Consider the following 15,116-nt stretch of genomic DNA (forward strand, 5'->3'; position numbering starts at 1 on the left):
TGACCAACTGTATCAGGCGCATTACAGCTACTGACCAGCTGTTTCAGACGCATTACAGCTACTGACCAGCTGAGTCAGACGCATTACAGCTACTGACCAGCTGTGTCAGACGCATTACTGCTACTGACCAACTGTATCAGGCGCATTACAGCTACTGACCAGCTGTTTCAGACGCATTACAGCTACTGACCAGCTGAGTCAGACGCATTACAGCTACTGACCAGCTGTGTCAGACGCATTACTGCTACTGATCAGCTGTATTAGACGCATTACAGCTACTGACCAGCTGTTTCAGACGCATTACAGCTACTGACCAGCTGAGTCAGACGCATTACAGCTACTGACCAGCTGTGTCAGACGCATTACTGCTACTGATCAGCTGTATCAGACACATTACAGCTACTGACCAGCTGAGTCAGACGCATTACAGCTACTGACCAGCTGAGTCAGACGCATTACAGCTACTGACCAGCTGTGTCAGACGCATTACTGCTACTGATCAGCTGTATCAGACGCATTACAGCTACTGACCAGCTGAGTCAGACGCATTACAGCTACTGACCAGCTGTGTCAGACGCATTACAGCTACTGGCCAGCTGTGTCAGACGCATTACAGCTACTGACCAGCTGTGTCAGACGCATTACTGCTACTGATCAGCTGTATCAGACGCATTACAGCTACTGACCAGCTGAGTCAGACGCATTACAGCTACTGACCAGCTGTGTCAGACGCATTACAGCTACTGACCAGCTGTGTCAGACGCATTACAGCTACTGACCAGCTGTGTCAGACGCATTACAGCTACTGACCGGCTGTGTCAGACGCATTACAGCTACTGACCGGCTGTGTCAGACGCATTACAGCTATTGACCAGCTGTGTCAGACGCATTACTGCTACTGACCAACTGTATCAGGCGCATTACAGCTACTGACCAGCTGTTTCAGACGCATTACAGCTACTGACCAGCTGAGTCAGACGCATTACAGCTACTGACCAGCTGTGTCAGACGCATTACTGCTACTGATCAGCTGTATCAGACGCATTACAGCTACTGACCAGCTGAGTCAGACGCATTACAGCTACTGACCAGCTGAGTCAGACGCATTACAGCTACTGACCGGCTGTGTCAGACGCATTACAGCTACTGACCAGCTGTGTCAGACGCATTACTGCTACTGACCAGCTGTATCAGGCGCATTACAGCTACTGACCAGCTGTTTCAGACGCATTACAGCTACTGACCAGCTGAGTCAGACGCATTACAGCTACTGACCAGCTGTTTCAGACGCATTACAGCTACTGACCAGCTGTTTCAGACGCATTACAGCTACTGACCAGCTGTGTCAGACGCATTACAGCTACTGACCGGCTGTGTCAGACGCATTACAGCTACTGACCAGCTGTGTCAGACGCATTACTGCTACTGACCAGCTGTATCAGGCGCATTACAGCTACTGACCAGCTGTTTCAGACGCATTACAGCTACTGACCAGCTGAGTCAGACGCATTACAGCTACTGACCAGCTGTGTCAGACGCATTACTGCTACTGATCAGCTGTATCAGACGCATTACAGCTACTGACCAGCTGAGTCAGACGCATTACAGCTACTGACCAGCTGTGTCAGACGCATTACAGCTACTGACCGGCTGTGTCAGACGCATTACAGCTACTGACCGGCTGTGTCAGACGCATTACAGCTATTGACCAGCTGTGTCAGACGCACTACAGCTACTGACCAGCTGTGTCAGACGCATTACAGCTACTGGCCAGCTGTGTCAGACGCATTACAGCTACTGACCAGCTGTGTCAGACGCATTACGGCTACTGACCGGCTGTGTCAGACGCATTACGGCTACTGACCGGCTGTGTCAGACGCATTACGGTTACTGAGGCTTTTAAAATTTTAGATCAATGGACTTCTGATGAAAATCTATTAAGAGTACTAGTGATATTGATTATTTTATTCCTAACTATAATAATATTAATAATAACATTAATGCTGTAAGCTATAGTAATAGTGATAACTCGTCTGACTTAGAGCTCAACTTGTGAGTCACGGTTGGTATATCATTACCTTGTTCTATATCTTTATATTATCATCTACTACTATATATCACTACCTTGTTCTATATCTCTATATTATCATCTACTACTATATATTACTACCTTGTTCTATATCTCTATATTATTATCTACCACTTTATATCACTACCTTGTTGTATATCTCTATATTATTATCTACCACTTTATATCACTACCTTGTTGTATATCTCTATATTATCATCTACTACTATATATTACTACCTTGTTCTATATCTCTATATTATCATCTACTACTATATATCACTCCCTTGTTCTATATCTTTATATTATCATCTACTACTATATATCACTACCTTGTTCTATATCTCTATATTATCATCTACTACTATATATTACTACCTTGTTCTATATCTTTATATTATCATCTACTACTATATATTACTACCTTGTTCTATATCTCTATATTATCATCTACTACTATATATTACTACCTTGTTCTATATCTCTATATTATCATCTACCACTATATATTACTACCTTGTTCTATATCTCTATATTATCATCTACTACTATATATTACTACCTTGTTCTATATCTCTATATTATCATCTACCACTATATATTACTACCTTGTTCTATATCTCTATATTATCATCTACCACTATATATTACTACCTTGTTCTATATCTCTATATTATCATCTACTACTATATATTACTACCTTGTTCTATGTCTTTATATTATCATATACTACTATATATCACTACCTTGTTCTATATCTCTATATTATTATCTACCACTTTATATCACTACCTTGTTCTATATCTTTATATTATCATCTACTACAATATATTACTACCTTGTTCTATATCTCTATATTATCATCTACTACTATATATCACTACCTTGTTCTATATCTCTATATTATCATCTACCACTATATATTACTACCTTGTTCTATATCTCTATATTATCATCTACTACTATATATTACTACCTTGTTCTATGTCTTTATATTATCATATACTACTATATATCACTACCTTGTTCTATATCTCTATATTATCATCTACTACTATATATTACTACCTTGTTCTATATCTCTATATTATCATCTACTACTATATATTACTACCTTGTTCTATATCTCTATATTATTATCTACCACTTTATATCACTACCTTGTTGTATATCTCTATATTATTATCTACCACTTTATATCACTACCTTGTTGTATATCTCTATATTATCATCTACTACTATATATTGCTACCTTGTTCTATATCTCTATATTATCATCTACTACTATATATCACTACCTTGTTCTATATCTCTATATTATCATCTACTACTATATATTACTACCTTGTTCTATATCTTTATATTATCATCTACTACTATATATTACTACCTTGTTCTATATCTCTATATTATCATCTACTACTATATATTACTACCTTGTTCTATATCTCTATATTATCATCTACCACTATATATTACTACCTTGTTCTATATCTCTATATTATCATCTACTACTATATATTACTACCTTGTTCTATATCTCTATATTATCATCTACCACTATATATTACTACCTTGTTCTATATCTCTATATTATCATCTACCACTATATATTACTACCTTGTTCTATATCTCTATATTATCATCTACTACTATATATTACTACCTTGTTCTATGTCTTTATATTATCATATACTACTATATATCACTACCTTGTTCTATATCTCTATATTATTATCTACCACTTTATATCACTACCTTGTTCTATATCTTTATATTATCATCTACTACAATATATTACTACCTTGTTCTATATCTCTATATTATCATCTACTACTATATATCACTACCTTGTTCTATATCTTTATATTATCATCTACCACTATATATTACTACCTTGTTCTATATCTCTATATTATCATCTACTACTATATATTACTACCTTGTTCTATGTCTTTATATTATCATATACTACTATATATCACTACCTTGTTCTATATCTCTATATTATCATCTACTACTATATATTACTACCTTGTTCTATATCTCTATATTATCATCTACCACTATATATTACTACCTTGTTGTATATCTCTATATTATCATCTACCACTATATATCACTACCTTGTTCTATATCTTTATATTATCATCTACTACTATATATTACTACCTTGTTGTATATCTCTATATTATCATCTACTACTATATATTACTACCTTGTTCTATATCTCTATATTATCATCTACTACTATATATCACTACCTTGTTCTATATCTCTATATTATCATCTACCACTATATATTACTACCTTGTTCTATATCTCTATATTATCATCTACTACTATATATTACTACCTTGTTCTATGTCTTTATATTATCATCTACTACTATATATCACTACCTTGTTCTATATCTTTATATTATCATCTACTACTATATATTACTACCTTGTTGTATATCTCTATATTATCATCTACTACTATATATTACTACCTTGTTCTATATCTCTATATTATCATCTACTACTATATATTACTACCTTGTTCTATATCTTTATATTATCATATACTACTATATATTACTACCTTGTTCTATATCTCTATATTATCATCTACCACTATATATTACTACCTTGTTGTATATCTCTATATTATCATCTACCACTATATATCACTACCTTGTTCTATATCTTTATATTATCATCTACTACTATATATTACTACCTTGTTGTATATCTCTATATTATCATCTACTACTATATATTACTACCTTGTTCTATGTCTTTATATTATCATCTACTACTATATATCACTACCTTGTTCTATATCTCTATATTATCATCTACTACTATATATTACTACCTTGTTCTATGTCTTTATATTATCATCTACTACTATATATCACTACCTTGTTGTATATCTCTATATTATCACCTACTACTATATATCACTACCTTGTTGTATATCTCTATATTATCATCTACTACTATATATCACTACCTTGTTCTATATCTCTATATTATCATCTACTACTATATATCACTACCTTGTTCTATATCTCTATATTATTATCTACCACTATATATTACTACCTTGTTTTATATCTCTATATTATCATCTACTACTATATATTACTACCTTGTTGTATATCTCTATATTATCATCTACTACTATATATTACTACCTTGTTCTATATCTCTATATTATCATCTACTACTATATATTACTACCTTGTTCTATGTCTTTATATTATCATATACTACTATATATCACTACCTTGTTCTATATCTCTATATTATTATCTACCACTTTATATCACTACCTTGTTCTATATCTTTATATTATCATCTACTACTATATATTACTACCTTGTTCTATATCTCTATATTATCATCTACTACTATATATTACTACCTTGTTCTATATCTCTATATTATCATCTACTACTATATATTACTACCTTGTTCTTTATCTCTATATTATCATCTACTACTATATATCACTACCTTGTTCTATATCTCTATATTATCATCTACTACTTTATATCACTACCTTGTTCTATATCTTTATATTATCATCTACTACTATATATTACTACCTTGTTGTATATCTCTATATTATCATCTACTACTATATATCACTACCTTGTTCTATATCTCTATATTATCATCTACTACTATATATCACTACCTTGTTCTATATCTCTATATTATTATCTACCACTATATATTACTACCTTGTTTTATATCTCTATATTATCATCTACTACTATATATTACTACCTTGTTCTATATCTCTATATTATCATCTACTACTATATATTACTACCTTGCTCTTTATCTCTATATTATCATCTACTACTATATATCACTACCTTGTTCTATATCTCTATATTATCATCTACTACTTTATATCACTACCTTGTTCTATATCTCCGTATTATCATCTACTACTATATATTACTACCTTGTTCTATATCTCTATATTATCATCTACTACTATATATTACTACCTTGTTCTATATCTCTATATTATCATCTACTACTATATATCACTACCTTGTTCTATATCTTTATATTATCATCTACTACTATATATTACTACCTTGTTGTATATCTCTATATTATCATCTACTACTATATATCATTACCTTGTTCTATATCTTTATATTATCATCTACTACTATATATTACTACCTTGTTCTTTATCTCTATATTATCATCTACTACTATATATCACTACCTTGTTCTATATCTCTATATTATCATCTACCACTATATATTACTACCTTGTTCTATATCTCTATATTATCATCTACTACTATATATCACTACCTTGTTCTATATCTCTATATTATCATCTACCACTATATATTACTACCTTGTTCTATATCTCTATATTATCATCTACTACTATATATTACTACCTTGTTCTATGTCTTTATATTATCATATACTACTATATATCACTACCTTGTTCTATATCTCTATATTATTATCTACCACTTTATATCACTACCTTGTTCTATATCTTTATATTATCATCTACTACTATATATTACTACCTTGTTCTATATCTCTATATTATCATCTACTACTATATATTACTACCTTGTTCTATATCTCTATATTATCATCTACTACTATATATTACTACCTTGTTCTTTATCTCTATATTATCATCTACTACTATATATCACTACCTTGTTCTATATCTCTATATTATCATCTACTACTTTATATCACTACCTTGTTCTATATCTCTATATTATCATCTACTACTTTATATCACTAACTTGTTCTATATCTCCGTGTTATCATCTACCACTTTATATTTCCACCCCTTTTTTTCATCAGCTACAAAATAGATCGCATTTAATTACGATGCTCTTTTGCCCTCATTGCATATGGCCACCAAGATATTTTGGGTTTTCTCCTTTCATTGTCACATGATGATGCCATCCGTAGAGCGTTTCTAAGGCTTTCTCTTCACGCGCTCTTTTTCGTTTTAACAGAAATGGTTGTACTATGCCAGAGATCTGGGATGTCGAAGATCCAGCGAATGCAGGCAAGACCCCCCTCTGTCTTGTGCTTACTAGGGATCCCACTCCTTATTTCGAACAAGTGTATAAGAATGAGAAATTTGATGTTTTCAAGGTTCTGTAATCTGGAAACTACTTATCACAACTCCATAAACTCACCTTCCGCTCTTCAACTCAAATTATCATCACTTCTCATTCTACTAACGACTTTTTATTCTCCTAGCTTTGTGTTTACTGGGCTATGCAGTCAATATACATTCTAATATCTGTAATAGACATTAGTAGACAGTAAGGTTGTGTATATGAATAAACATGTATCTCTTCATACTGTAGACCGCATTTATAGATAGGCATACGTGTTTGAGTAAGTGTGTATATCTGTAGATAGTTGTGTCTATAGATAATTATTGGTTTATACACACTCATGCATTTGTAGGTAGTATGTAGAGTGTATATATATAGATTATCATACATCTATAGACAGCATGTCTTTAGATGGACACACGCTCGTAATTGTAAAGGTGCACTTCTAGATACGCAGACAAAATAAACATCTATAGCCAAGCTTCAATTAGTGAACCAAAGCATTTGCATAAAAATCTTGAAGCATAATTCTTATTCTATATGTAATCTCCTCACATTCTAGTTTGACCAATCCATTCAGTGCTTAATATTTCACTCATTGTAATAGGGTATCGATATCCTTCAAAATTCACTTCTCAATGATATCATGTGCATTGCATTCATAATGGCATACTCTCAATGATATAATAATATTATGCCCAAATGTGATATTTTAATTGAAAATTGGAACAAATAGTTTTGTCTGTTTTGTCATAAAATATGTGCAATTAATGGTTTTGGTTTTTACCCGATGTTATCAGTTTGTTTTTATATGTCATTGTTTACGTCTATTGTTTACGACTATTGTTTCTCAGTTTTATTTCTGAATCTCAGCTCGTCTTGTTCATCTAGCACGTCACATCTTTCTTTAGCTCACCTCGTATTGCTTGCAGGATCCATCAATAAAATCTTAAGTTGCATTGTACTTCACAATCAATTCTTAAGCAACTGTGGGAGGAACAACCTTCCACCAATCATTTGTTCAGAGAAATAAGGCTAGGCAAATTAGCCGATCCACCTCTACAACTTTTTGGTTTTGTTACTGCCTTCCTGATCATAGCATAAAATAACAGCTTCATCTTTGTTGGCGAGACTGTTGGTAAGCAATCAGCAACCGCAAGCTTACGATAGTTCGTTTTTGCTTTAATTTTTATGTTTTGCTCACAAAACTTCATACGTCACTTGAAGCAGCCATGAAAACTACCCAATAACAACTCGCCAACTAAGCACTAAGCTAGTATTGCAGAGACATCTAGTCAGAGAAAGCTTTCAACCTGCTTTCGAATCTTGTTCGTTTCACACAATGATGGTCCACTAAACTGAAAATTTTTTACTAAAGCTTTGCAACAGAACACACAAAATAAGGTTCATGGTTTGCTCCTTCAGTTGACTATATGGATCGTGTGAACTGTCCATGGATTTTTAGTCAGCAGTTGACCATATTTTATCCTCCTAACAGGGCTCTGCATTTTAAACCACCGCTCATATTTCAGATCCGCGATTGCTGTGAAATCTTTATAGTTATTTAGAAGAATATTTTAAAACAGGATTATTATTCAAGTAGGACCTGGAACAAGCTAAGAAGATTCAATAAGATTAATAATTTATAGAGTATTTGCGTTTGGTTGATCAAAAACCCAAAACCTCCGTATTAGCTAAGAATTTGCTTGAATCAAATTTTTAATTGCATCTACTTGTAGTTAGCCTTTGACCACTATTATTATTGACCACTATTATTTTAAGCCTATAGAAATTTCTATTAGTTTATGGATAGCTATTCAATTAGTTTTATAAATTGCAATTACAATACATCGCAATATACATGTAGGTGCTAGTATATGTAAAACCTATTGCAAATATTCACCGTAGCTCACAAACAACATGCAGATATGGACTACATATGGGTTAACAAAATAATAAACTATTGTTTAAGCATATTTCATCAATATATGTAAATGTTTGTGTGTGTTTCTTGATCATTTGCATGTCCAGTTATAGCGATAAAGTGATAGGAATGCAGAATCTGTGTCTCATTGGAGTTGAACTCGCAACCTCCAGTTTTGCAGATAGGCATACCTATCCACTAGAAATTCCCCTGCCATACAGTCCACGACCAAAGTGTTAATGGAAAAAGAAAGGGTACTGCTGGTTGAGAAATGCAATATTAGCAGTCAAATGGCACTGCAGTGCAATAGGATAACTGCAATGGTATGCACTGGGTGTTATTATGTACAACAAACAGCAATAATGAAAGGAAAAGATTATATGTTTAAATCTCTCCCCTGCAATAGGAGAAATGCAATATTAGAAGTAAAATGGCAAGCTGCTGTGTAATATACACAGTTTGAAAGTTGGTTGTGTTGAATGTAGAATGGTTTTGACAGCGATCTGTAACCAAAGTGAAGAAATGGGTCATGATCACAAAAACCATGGGTTCTGTGATCATGACCCAGAAGTCGGGTGTGTGAGATTTAGAGTTATCTACACTAACAGAAGGAGAAAATTCTCAGTTATTTTGCAAAAAAAATTTGATTTCATCTTAATTACAGCAGATTTTATGGTCAATAAACTGAATGCATGTTTACCATTAGTGCGAAAACATAGTTTTGAGAAAACCGGTGTTAAAGTTTGAGAAACGAAAACCAATGCGCAGTTTTGTTTACATTTCAAAAGGTCCTAGCAACAAATATCAAGAAGTTGTTATATTTATCTAGATTTTTGTATTTAAATGCAAAAAATTATGCTGAATTTAAAAATCTAAACAGATTTTAGTTGGTTGTCATAGAAATAGTTGTATATCTATAAGAAAATGTAGGCCTATTACTTAATTTTGCAGATATTAAAAACGGATTGGCAGTACCGCAATATTGAGCACAGCCGCAGTATCATCAACAAAATCTTTAGAAAAATAATAACAGTAACATATTGCTCAACATCGGTCACTATATACTTCAATCTTGTAAATTTGAATGATTATTCTTATAATTAAATTTTATAAAATCAAATAATTATTCTTATAATTAAATATTGTAATAAGCTTATAAGAATCGTTAAAAAAATATCATCGCCATTTCCTTTACTTTCACTGCTTTGGACATAAATTGGAATACCAAAGTACTCATTATAAGTGTCCAAAATGTCAGTTACTTTGAAATCGGCAAAAAAGAATCGATTACTTTTCAGAACTTCTACATTAATTACAGAAACCTTCGGCAATCGGACAATGCCATAGACTGGTGAAATGTGCACGATTTTCTTGTGAAATGCGCACGACTTAATGGTTCTACTCTCTGTTGCACGGCTTTATTAGCGTTTCGCTGGCCGGTCTTAATTTTGATTAAAAAAGGCTTGTCAGGTTTTAATGGCGATTTAAGGCCAAATTAATCTGTCTATTTATGTATAATCCAATCAGATGGGTAAGTTTTAGGATATTGTCTACAAATTTCAAAGACTTGGTAACATATTTAAATAAGTTTATATGTGTTTTGTATCGATATTATACTTAAAAACGACTCCATAGAAAATTGGTTAAATTTGTTGATGAGATTTGGGCACAAGGGTTTGGGACGGCCGTTCATGAATAACTTTCGTGAGTTGTGTGCACATATGCATTTATCGTAAAACTTCCAAACAATCGCTTCGCTTGTGTTTGGTCGTGGGATTACACTATGCATCCAATTAGCAATACACTGGAATAATTGTCTGTATCATACTTATTACACCTACCGATCTTTACTGACGATTGGTTAAAACAGCACGATTCAAGCTTTGGCTAATATGCTTGAAGATCATGACTGCATGAGAGATCATGATACAATCTTTAATTTTAAAGACACGGCTTTTATTATAATAAATATGTAGACTTGCTCAAGTTACTCACATTCATTGGGTGAAGAAACTTAGTAAATTACAAATAAATTTTCTATGCTAAAACCTTTTTTATTACCTGCGCAATGTCGGGCATTCATCTAGTCTATACATATAATTGTAAGAGTCTAACGTTTGTGTGTCTGAAAAGTATAACGATAAAGTTTTAGAAATGAAAGATCCAGCTTGAACTGGACTTGAACTCACAACCTCAAGCTAACTCATTAAGCAAAGCGGCTACGTTGTTATACAGAAGAATAATTGAGGTCATAGTCATGACAGGTTAAAGCACTCACGCTTGGGAAAATACTATTGGTTATTACTAGAATGCTTATTACCATTACGCATAGCGTAGCGATTATTAAGCCGGCTTCAGACATGACTCTTATTATAGTAAATATTTAGACTAGTATAAGTTACTAGCTTAAGTTGCTCAAGTTCATTGGGTAAAGAAACTTGGTCAATCGCAACTACATTACCTATCATTGTTTATAAGCTATTTCTTATTACCCGTGCAACACTGAACATTCACCTAGTTTAGTCAAAAAAAGATTGTTAGGATGTGGAATTAATGAATCAAGTCAAACCATAAACTCTACTGTGTTACAGTCTCCCTTAATAATTTACCAGTATTCGAACTCGAGAGCTGGGAGCTGGATCAGTGTTTAAGCAAAATGCGCAATAATTGGACTCGGAGAGTGAGATGCTTTTTTCGGCTGCATGGAACATCATTAAAAGTGGGAGTAGAATCCAACGCAATTGTAAAGCTTTAAACTATACTCGTGATATGTACATGTCGGCACATGACACATGACTAGCAGTGTAATGCTCAGCACCAAAGGCTCTTTCTCTTTAGCAAATAGCATATCTTTGGCACAGGAAACACTGAGTTACTAATGCATGGACTTAGACACTAATCTTCAACTAATAATCTAACAATCTAATAATTGGCTGTCCATGCAAATACATACTTCTAGTTATAGAACCTTGAACAAGATGGCCAACACCTTTGAGGGTCGAAGTTAGTTCTGTAATAGCTTCTGTCCATGATCAATTAAACACATCCTGATGAGTAGTCCCTCTGCAGAATTTCCCCCTGATAAGTATCTGCTGCAGTATAACTATCACCTGTACCTACAGTATACCTATCACCTATACCTACAGTATACCTATCACCTATACCTGCAGTATACCTGTCACCTATACCTACAGTATACCTATCACCTATACCTACAGTATACCTATCACCTATACCTGCAGTATACCTATCACCTATACCTACAGTATACCTATCACCTATACCTACAGTATACCTATCACCTATACCTGCAGTATACCTGTCACCTATACCTACAGTATACCTATCACCTATACCTACAGTATACCTATCACCTATACCTGCAGTATACCTATCACCTATACCTACAGTATACCTATCACCTATACCTACAGTATACCTATCACCTATACCTGCAGTATACCTGTCACCTATACCTACAGTATACCTATCACCTATACCTACAGTATACCTATCACCTATACCTACAGTATACCTATCGCTTGTACCTGCAGTATACCTATCACCGATACCTGCAGTATACCTGTCACCTATACCTGCAGTATACCTATCACCTATACCTACAGTATACCTATCACCTATACCTGCAGTATACCTATACCATCATCTCTCTATTTTAAAGCATATCACTAAAGATGAGCTGCTGTCAAAGCTCTGATGATGTGCTTTGTTCATCAGTTAAAGATTTTCCTGTTTAAAGACCTCATGTCACAGGCTCCATCAGCATAGCGCTAAAGGGCTTTACGGCATGAGTCACAAATCAGTATGCTCACATCAGCTGTCACAACTTTTCACATTAACTCTTTTTTCTTTTTAAAAAGCTCTTGGAAGCGATTTTTTCTCTTAATTTCTATAGCTTAGATTACAGTATGGATGCTTTTGTGTCTAGGTATAGCCATACATCCTACAATTAAAATTATGTGAGACAGTAATGTTAACAATCTTTATACTCCAGACATGCAAGAATTATCTGAACCTTAATTTGTGAGATTCGTGTAATGCTCAATTTTTGGAAAGATCAGTTTCAGTTTTGGTTAATTCAGGTGGATACATAGATCACACCTACTAGCTGATACATAGATCACACCTACTAGCTGATACATAGATCCCCCCTACTAGCTGATACATAGATCACACCTACTAGCTGATACATAGATCACACCTACTAGCTGATACATAGATCTCACCTACTAGCTGATACATAGATCACACCTACTAGCTGATACATAGATCACACCTACTAGCTGATACATAGATCAAACCTACTAGCTGATACATAGATCAGACCTACTAGCTGATACATAGATCAAACCTACTAGCTGATACATAAATCACACCTACTAGCTGATACATAGATCAAACCTACTAGCTGATACATAGATCCCACCTACTAGCTGATACATAGATCACACCTACTAGCTGATACATAGATCACACCTACTAACTGATACATAGATCAAATCTACTAGCTAATACATAGATCAAACCTACCAGCTGATACATAGATCCCCCCTACTAGCTGATACATAGATCACACCTACTAGCTGATACATAGATCACACCTACTAGCTGATACATAGATCACACCTACTAGCTGATACATAGATCCCACCTACTAGCTGATACATAGATCACACCTACTAGCTGATACATAGATCACACCTACTAACTGATACATAGATCAAATCTACTAGCTAATACATAGATCAAACCTACCAGCTGATACATAGATCACACCTACTGGCAAGTCACATTTTATGAGCGTGCAAATATGTGCTGGTAAGGACACCCTACTACTTTTTGTTAACTCTAAATGCTGCTGTTGGCCTTTTGACGAATCTGGTTCAGGTTTAGTTGCACTTTCAATAATTTGTCAAGTGGACTTTCATCAACTGCTCAATAGCGCTGTTTGATTGGCCATGGCTGGCTGATATGCAGATTATTCCATATACACAATGGGAACAGTTTGCAGTTTTTGCCAAACATGACTAACGAAGCAACGCATTTTTATGACATTTACGATACAGCAACCTGCCCATAAGACTGCTAAAATGAACTATTGGCAGAATTGATGAAGCAAAGAAAAAATAACAAAAGCTGTGAGGTTGAAGGTGAAAAAGAGCTGTTGGGCTCATATTGCGTTACTTTTAACCAACAGGACATCGTCGACAATGGAAAAATTAAGTATATACAGGAGCTGATGGGCTGTCTTATGAGAGAGTAGCCGGGACGAAGGGCTGAGTGGTAAACACAGAACTCTTAGTGCCGAAGATAACAGTAACATGATGAGTATTCGTAGTCGGCAAAAAGTCTCAATAGTAATAATAGTAATACAATACGGTAGTAGTGGTAGTAATATAATATTACTCATATTAATAAAAAGCGGAACACAATAGATTTTTAACTTATCAAAAGAAAAATTAGAAGAATAGAAACTGGAGAACAAAGCGCCCAACAATTATTACAAAAGTGAGTTTCTTTACTAGTACTCGACTAGCCTAGACGGCGATATGAAACACTTCTGATCCGTGTAACTCTGATGTAATGGTGCATATCCATGCATATCCATATATATTCTATTCTATATACCTACGTATATAAATCTCAGTTTATTTGTCGTCATTTAGCGTCTGTCCAGCTATAACGATCGAAATCTAGGAATGAAAAATGCATTTGTATCGGATTTCGACTTGCGAAGATTGTAACTGCAGGTTTGCAGCTACACGCACCTAACTACAAGGCTAAGCTGTTTTCACCATTCCAATCGCTCTTTTATATACTGCATACCCTTTTTGCGATTGCACACCCCAAATAATTAATTAATGCAGTGCGCCACGGGTTGCGGATGCCCCTGTTATAAGATTTTTTTGTCTTACTCTATGAAACACAATGCTTTTTCGTCCTCGCCATACTAGGATGAGTTGTTTTCCACCATACAA

The 15,116-nt window shown here is 34.1% G+C and overlaps 1 protein-coding gene across 1 annotated transcript in view; it reads left to right on the top strand.

The window, feature by feature from the left end:
• The window catches only part of LOC137389619 (protein C-mannosyl-transferase DPY19L1-like), a 31,292-nt gene extending 23,135 nt beyond the window's left edge, over window positions 1-8,157 (top strand). The window contains exon 17 of the mRNA XM_068075678.1: window positions 7,083-8,157. Within this exon, the coding sequence (XP_067931779.1) occupies window positions 7,083-7,233 (151 nt within the window). The 3' untranslated portion in view covers window positions 7,234-8,157. The remainder of the gene's footprint in view (window positions 1-7,082) is intronic.
• Window positions 8,158-15,116: the final 6,959 nt, after the last annotated feature.

The sequence above is a fragment of the Watersipora subatra genome, chromosome 3 (genome assembly GCF_963576615.1).
Source record: "Watersipora subatra chromosome 3, tzWatSuba1.1, whole genome shotgun sequence".
NCBI lineage: Eukaryota > Metazoa > Bryozoa > Gymnolaemata > Cheilostomatida > Watersiporidae > Watersipora > Watersipora subatra.